Source organism: Notolabrus celidotus, chromosome 13, assembly GCF_009762535.1.
Source record: "Notolabrus celidotus isolate fNotCel1 chromosome 13, fNotCel1.pri, whole genome shotgun sequence".
NCBI classification, from domain to species: Eukaryota; Metazoa; Chordata; class Actinopteri; order Labriformes; family Labridae; genus Notolabrus; species Notolabrus celidotus.
In genome coordinates this window covers 14,093,821-14,101,882 of record NC_048284.1, presented here as the reverse complement: position 1 = coordinate 14,101,882, position 8,062 = coordinate 14,093,821, and the positions used below count along the sequence as shown (strand labels likewise).

General features: G+C 39.3%; 1 protein-coding gene across 1 annotated transcript; it reads right to left on the bottom strand.

Annotated features, from left to right (window-relative positions):
- Window positions 1-3,507: 3,507 nt before the first annotated feature.
- fam110c (family with sequence similarity 110 member C) lies at window positions 3,508-5,227 on the bottom strand. The gene has a single exon (XM_034700109.1). It carries the CDS (start codon window positions 5,225-5,227, stop codon window positions 4,193-4,195), a length of 1,035 nt encoding a protein of 344 aa, XP_034556000.1. The 3' UTR covers window positions 3,508-4,192.
- Window positions 5,228-8,062: the final 2,835 nt, after the last annotated feature.

Below are 8,062 nucleotides of genomic sequence, written 5' to 3'. Positions count from 1 at the left end.
TCTACTCCTTACATTTCAAAAATAGCCTTGTTACTCTTATTTCATTTCAGTTTGTTTTCATTCTGCCTTGTCATCGTTCAAAAACCTATCCCAATAAATCATGCCATCCGGATAAAGAGAATTTGATTGTGGTTGGATTTGAAGTATAAACATGATACATTAACATATTAATATAACATTAAAGTCATTATGGCCTTTAGAGAAATGTTTTTTTAGGGAGGTAGGGTAGTGCACTATAGGACCCTGTGGCGTAGCCTAAGCTTTTGTCCTACTTAATGGCACTTTTTCCCATGACTTTTACTTATATACTTTAAGTAGATTTAAACCAGTACTTTGACACTTTCACTTTAGTAAAAAGCTTGAGTTGATACTTGAACTTCTACAGAAGTCTTTTTAAACCCTAGTATCTATACTTCTAGCTGAATAATGAATGTGAATACTTTTGACACGTCTGAATGCAGGTAAGGTGTCTGAAGTTACATTGCACATGAACATTGTTTACAAAGTTGTGTTAATAGTGTATGCTGAGAGGTTTTTTTAATGATTAGGTCTGGATATTAAAGCCAGAGATGGACATGAGTTAAAAATCTAAACATCTGCCAAGATTTGAGCTTTCTATTAAGTATGAGACGTCCTGATATATTTTCATTTATAAGTTCATACTTCATAGATTTTTTTTTTTTTTTACAATTTGGAGGAATACATTGATATATTTTTTGCTGGTTTGAATGGGACTTCTAAGAAAAATGAATACAGCCTGTCTTATTTGTTTTTAACACTCAGAAACTTTAATTTGCTACATATGTTCAAGTCTAAATTTAGCAACTCAGATTTATGCAAGTTCATCTTTAGCCAGTGAAACAAGGTCTGAATAATGCTTTATTTTTATTTTACAGCCTCTCCCGACCCGATGGCTTGTAGTATTTTTATATTTTTTTATCAGGTCTGATGGGAAGTCCCTGCTCTGATAACCAAGGAAACCTCACAAATCCGTCAGCTCATGTTTTATTTACCCTGGCTTTTCTGGGTGTGCATAGTATCATTAAGTGTTTTAGGGGGAGGATGAGAATTACAACATTTCTGTTCTAAGCTTAGCATTATTTCTGACTTCCTTATTGCAAATTGGCATTAGACATCAGGCTCATTAGGTGAAACAGTACTCCACAATCTGTTCCTTTGTTTTCCTCAAATTTACTTGGAATTATACAACATATCAAACATCCACCCAGAAGGGTTTATTGGTGGGGATTACTCTTCTGTGCATTTTTTGCACATGTTAACACAGTGTCACGACATGTTAACATGAAGACAGAGGTTTTACATTACTGAACAGGTAAGAGATTTTAACACAGTACGCTGGTACAGCATTGTTGTTAGATACTGCCCCCCTTAGGCCCCATACTGTAAAGACAGAAAGTCTTGAATCAGTACAAGCTGTATGCTGTACTGTACTTCTGCTGACATCTACTGTTGGCCTCAGTGATTGACATGTATGCATACTATTCATATAAGGCCTTTTTTGATAACAAGTCTAAAATTCTGCTGCTCTTTTTTTTTTGACTTCACAAAACTAATAGATATAACTAGTTACCCAAAATTGGTGACATAAACTACCTGAGTCTGAAACGGTTTTCTCATACCCGCCATAATCACTGGATGACACTTGCATAAAGCTTTTCGCTGTCACTAAAAATAAAACATTCTGCTTTTGTGAAAAATATTTCCATGCTTTATTTGCAGTTATCAGGAATATAGATCACTTCAGTGTTAGACAATGTTGAACAAGCAGCATCAAACTCCATCTATGTTTGAGTGAAAATACTTAGGGTATGGTGTTGTGTCATATTGCAGTATTATTTCAACCTTTATGGTACAATGAAGTGAGAGCATAGATACAGTAAAATAAACTACAGTAAAATAAGACTCTTATGAGCATACTGAAATGTAACTAGTAACAATTTACATTTTCAGTCAGGAAGCACATATCAAGTAACTCTGATATCTGTAAATCAGCCCACTTTTCATGCTGCTGGTGAAAAAAGTGCTGTTTTTTTTTTTTTTTTTTTTACAATGAAACAGTTAATGCACATTGAGAAATACCTTTTGAGCTAGTCCTGCGAACAAACACATGTGCAGGGCAGGATACGACTTGCCTGGGTTTAGATTGCCAGTCAGGACTAGGGAAAAATGGGAAGGTGTGTCGACAACATGGGTGCAGCTGAGATTTACTCACATATACTGAATGTAATTGTTTATGTCTGAGTGTGTGTGTGTGTGAGAGAAACAAAGAGCGGGTTCTAATTGGATCTCACAAAAGTCTTTGTCTTGCTTTTTCCCAACTCATGCTCCAGCCTCTAAGCTTTGATCTGCATAGAGCGCTGGATAAAAGACAAGAAGGGACAGAAAGTGGAGAAGAGAAAACACAGACAGAGCTTGGGAGGGAAGTGAAGATACAGTTACAACGGGTCACTGGATTTAAGCCTATCAGATTATTATGTACATTCCTCTCACACAGGACTGAGGAACCAACTGATTCTTTGGCTGGAAAATAACCACTGCCTACAAGTTTTGTGTCTGGCTGTCGTTAAATCTGATTACTTAACAAGTTTTATTACTTCCTATTAGAAACATGAAACCACTAGAACATGTGTTACAGACTGTTTTTAAAGCGACTGTTAAAGTGTGTCACTGTGTGTGTGTGTGTGTGTGTGTGTGTGTGTGTGTGTGTGTGTGTGTGTGTGTGTGTGTGTGTCTTTTTGTACTTGTGAGGACTAACCGTTGACAGGCAACTTTTCTTAAGAGGACATTCTTGCCTGTGCGTGTGTGTGTGTGTGTGTGTGTGTGTGTGTGTGTGTAATGGAATGTACACTTTTCACTGGGAGTGAAATGGAAGACTACACTCATAGGATTATGGACATAGGGGAGCAGGCTGGATGTCATTATGTCAGGAGATGTTTAATGCTGGTATTGATCTAAAGTCTCTGCTGAAGAACGTTTTTTTCTCAACAATAAAATGATGTCTTAGCGTTCATCAAGTTTAGCACCAATCTGGTTCCTTTAATACATAGTTGGTAGATTTAATTGATAACTAAAAAAAAACCTACATATAATTTATCGATGGTACATCAAAGTTCACTGCAAGTTATTTGAACAGAAAACATCTTGGATGCCAATTTTTAAAAACATCCATTGGCGGAAATACTTTGCAGGGAATCTGCGCCAAAATCAATTTATTAAGAACTCATTAAGCTGTTAGTTATGGATAAAAAAAATACTGAGACATTGATAGTGCATCAGCATCAAACTGAGAGAGAAAGACAATCATTTTTCAAAATATTGTATTTTAAATTGCAGCTCAGTGATAAGGGCCGGTGTCCATTAACACAATCTTTTGCACAGGCGTCGCTTGTCTTGGTACAGAACCAATGCTTTAACATTTTCAGTGCTTGATGTCCAAAGCATAAATACATCCTCAGTGTCAACTGTTACTTTTTTTTTTTTTTTTTTTTAAAGTGCCATTTTTCAACACTTGAACACGGTTCTCCATCACTGAGCTCTCAAAATCAAGAAGGGACGAGACTTCTGCTGTCAACTTACATACAGAGGAGACACAAAACACACTTTTTCCTAGTCTAGTGCTTCTCTATATTTTAAGACACGATTTCTATCAATATTTTTATGTTTTCTTTGTATACAGCATGTTTGTTTTAATTCACTGGGGATAAACAGAGTGTTTCAAGAAGGACTTGACGGTCACAAATAAGGGAGCAGAAGCGCGGTGAGATAACTTGGTAACCTAGTGGGTGAGGAGTGCTCTGTCGTGGGAACTGTCAATGCCAAAGTAGCATTAAAGGTCAAAGACTCTAAATCTGCATTGTGATTAAATTATATTAGAAGACTGCCTATATCAAAATGTATTTATAAAGTAACAGAGGTTTCTGTTATGTGTGTTTGATGTTGGACTCTGAGCCTAATGTGACAGAAAAGTTAGCTGTTGCAAGTTTTAATAGACAAAAACATGCTGTAACCAAAATTTCTCCTGATATGCGTCTGCTAAAAAAGTTTGCACAGAAACAAATAGAAACAATGGTAGAGATAAAAACAGAAGATGGATGGATGAGGAGATGGATTAGCTGTGTCATTTAGAAACATTATGATATGGCCCCCAAAGAAAACAGAAGACAGTGTTCTCTCAATCCAGATCTCTCAATTTTTTCCCAGTCTCTTTGGCGTTTTTGCAGCTGTACAGCCATTTGATAATCCTTGCATTGCGCTCAATGACAGACGTCCCCTGATGAATCTTCTCATGTAACTCTTCCTCCAGCAGCCCGTCGCTGTCCCCACTGTTCCTGGAGAAGCCATCCTCCGATGTAGAGATGCTGAAACTCCTGACGATGGTATTAGTAATCTCGTTTGAGCGTGCCGAGAAGTTCTCCTTCCCCAGAGACTCGATGACCTCCCCTTCCAGCCCACAGTACTTGAAAAAAGCATCAAAGTCTGCAAAGTTTTTGGAGTACCTGGAGCTGATGTCGGAGTGCGAACGACTGACTCCTTTCCCAGACCTCTTTACGACCTCAGGAACCGCCAAGAGACAAGCAGATTTGTTCCCACCAGGAGCTGTCACCTTTGTCCCAGAAGCACTGTTTCCTTTGCTGTGTTGTTCTGCTTCCCCAATCTTCTCTTTCTTCTCTGTAAGGGAGCTGCATTCCTTCTCTGTTCCCTCAGGTGTGGTGATTTTCACTGTGTTGCTCTCACCCTCGCACTCTTTATCTGCTGCCTCAGGTAACGGAGCATTTTTCTGCTGTAGCTTTCGCGATCTCCGATATCTGCGGCCACTTGCTGACCCTCTCAGTAACTCACATTTCTGTCTGTGAATTAGAAGAGAGTCTGGTCGTTTTTTGGAGCTGGATCGACGAACCTGCACTGGTGAGATCCTTTGGGAACCACATGTTGCTGCAGTTGAGATACTCAAAGTGCTCAGATTCCCACCTCGGTTGGAGCTCCGGTTCGAAGACCCGGTACTGCTTACAGAGCCAGATCCAATGGTGATCACAGATTCCTGAGTAGAGCTGACCACCTCTTTGCTTTTGACATATTTGAGTTTACTTGCAGCGAGCCTCTCCACAGCACTCATGTGTACTTTTGTCTCACTCTCCAGCTCCATTTGCTTCCTGAGGTATTCAGGTCCTTTCTCTAGGATTTTTGTGGCATCACTTGCTGTATCCATTGTGGTCAAATCAATTATTTCCACAGAGAAGGTAATCCTTTAGTGTGCAGTCTCTTCAGTGTTAGAGGTAAAAGATTCCATTCAAGCCTGTCCTTTGCCTGAGCACGTACCACAACAGGAGCCTTCACCTTGTCTTTTCAAACACACATCACCCCACCCATTCTTGCAGGCGGACTCTTCAACCAAACACAAGCCTGTTCAAAGTACACCTGATACGATCACAAGTGTGAACAGTGAAAGCTGACACCGCTGCACACGTTTTTTCCCCTCCCCTTCAGGTGTAAAAAGTGGACTTTTATTCATGTTGCTCAATATAGGACAAATCTTGCTTAGCTACAAACAAGGAAACTGGTGTCTGTCTTACCAAAGTGTTCTCTGATATCTTTTATCGACTCATTCACAAGAGACTGACTCATCACGTAGGCTTGGCACATGTCACAGTACGCATCTTGGGAATATAAATGTTCAAACACTACTATTCATTCTCAGTAGTTTGATGTCTCTTGCGGAAATTGTTAAAGGCAGGTAGATATGAGTCAAAGCCATAAAAAAGGGTTACGCAATTGTAGTGAGTCAAGAGGAATGCTTCTGATGGTTTTGGTATCTTTCTGGATGACAACAACAGAGGTCCTTGATAGTTGCCTTAATAATGCTCCTGAAAACAAACTGAAGCAATGTCTGAGGACCCAACAGCTCCAACAGGAGATGTTCCCATCATCACAGAAGGTTTAAAAAAAGATTTTCTGGCTTTACAGCCTTCGCAGGGTCTGTGATTTGAGTGCTTAGATGAGAGAAAAAGCACAAGCAGAGGCATGAAATTGTGCAACTTGTAAATATTTTTCCATAATATTCCCTTCACACTCAAAAATTCTTAAGCTCTGGCACAGACCTTTTCAACATGTGTGTCGAAACCCTGTAGGCTTATGAGTGGCAGAGAGATCAAAGTTTGGATGCAATGTTTGGAAATCAAAATAAGGAGAAAAAATCCTTACAAAAGAATTAAGGAGGCAACAGCTGACTCCCTTTTTTGAGTTCTTGTATACTTGGAAACAGTTTGTGAGCCTGAATCTGAAACATGTGTGTTCAAAGTGAGCCATTAAGATACCAAATCCCAAGGTTTATATGTTGAAAAGGCAGAGGGCAGCATGAGAAAGCATGAATGTCATTACATTAAATCTTTCATTCCCTTAATTACCCTTCAACGACATTAGACTATCTTGCTGCTTGTTAGTTTACAGAACTGGCCTTTAAATTAATTCCTCTCAAATCATTTAAGCCATGCCCATATTTCTGAGTATGTTTGTACAGACATTTCCATATCACATCTGTTTTTTCGGCTTGATTGCATTTATTCAGCCGTGTGATTTCTTTTGATTGGCTTCCCTAAAATCAAAATGAACAGTCCACATGGGGATTCTGCAATGTTTACTCATTCTTTATCCTCATTTGACCTAAACTTCAAATTAATGGTGATCTGCTTCATAGCAATCCTCGTATTCCCAAGTGAGGAAAAGGTATGCAAGTGGTGTCTACGTGATTAATGAGTCCTCAAGGGAACGATTGAAATGCTTAAATCTCTTCCTTTACATGTATAAGGTAGGCATGCATGTTCCTAGGATATTCGGACATGTTATTAATACTGTTGCATGACATAAAGCAAGTTATACAACAGGAGATGTGTGTAACAGTTGTGCAAATTCTTATATAACAGTATTTAGTCTGGCTTTCAAGCCTGAGCAAGACTAAACAATGCCAACAGCTATAAGAGGCTACTCTTAGACATAAGCTACATTCACCCTGAATACCAAAAGAACCAACGTGAACACCAAAGAGACAGTATCTGTGTTTGCATTGAAGAGCTGCATTTTTGGAGATGCATTCTTTAAGGCTGACTGCATCACAGCGGTGCATTAAAGGCTGTCCCATTTGAAAGGCTTCAAGTGCGGGTGACAAATTCATCCTACTTTCCTAAACTATGGAGGGTATATTGGGTGCATCTTTAGTTCAACATGTACCGTTATTCTTTACTTGCAACTCTCAAGTGGCCACAATACTCTGTTAATTATTATTTCCTCAGGACGCTGTTGGCCTAGCGGTCTAAGCCTGCGCCCCCTATATGGAGGCTATGGTCCTCTCATCCACTCCTGTTTTCTCCAACTCCGCAATATAGCCAAAATCAGACCAATGCGTTCCCTTTCCGACCTTGACACATTACTACATACTTTCATTTTCTCCCGTTTAGATTATTGCAATTCCCTTTACACCTGTCTAAATCAATCCTCTCTTCACTGCTTACAGTTAATCCAAAATTCAGCCGCCAGATTACTAAATCGCACCAGCCGTCAGTCCCATATCACCCCTGTTCTTGCATCACTCCACTGGCTTCCTGTTAAATTCAGAATTAATTTCAAGATCCTCCTAACCACGTACAAAGCTCTGCATGGTCTCGCCCCCAGTTACATTTCCGAACTCCTCGTCCCTTATTCCATCCCTCGTCCACTCAGATCATCTAATCTCAGCCCTCTATCCATCCCAGCTCTAACTATAAAACAAAAGGTGACCATGCATTTTCCATCTACGCCCCCTCCCTTTGGAATTTGCTCCCTCAAACCATCAGGTCTGTTGAGTCTGTTGACAGCTTTAAAAAATTACTCAAAACGTATCTGTATACACAGACCTTCATGTAACCTCCCATCTAACCTCTACTGTTGTCTGTCTCTTGCTTTATTTGTCTGATTATTTTTGCTTATGTATTTTGTTTTTATCTTGCTTGTTTTTATTGTTTTGTGCCTGTAAAGCACTTTGTAACTGATCGTTTTAAAAGTGCTATATAAA

Bases quoted from the DNA above. Each gene is read 5' to 3' on its own strand.
- fam110c (XM_034700109.1), bottom strand. From the start codon at position 5,227: ATGGATACAGCAAGTGATGCCACAAAAATCCTAGAGAAAGGACCTGAA.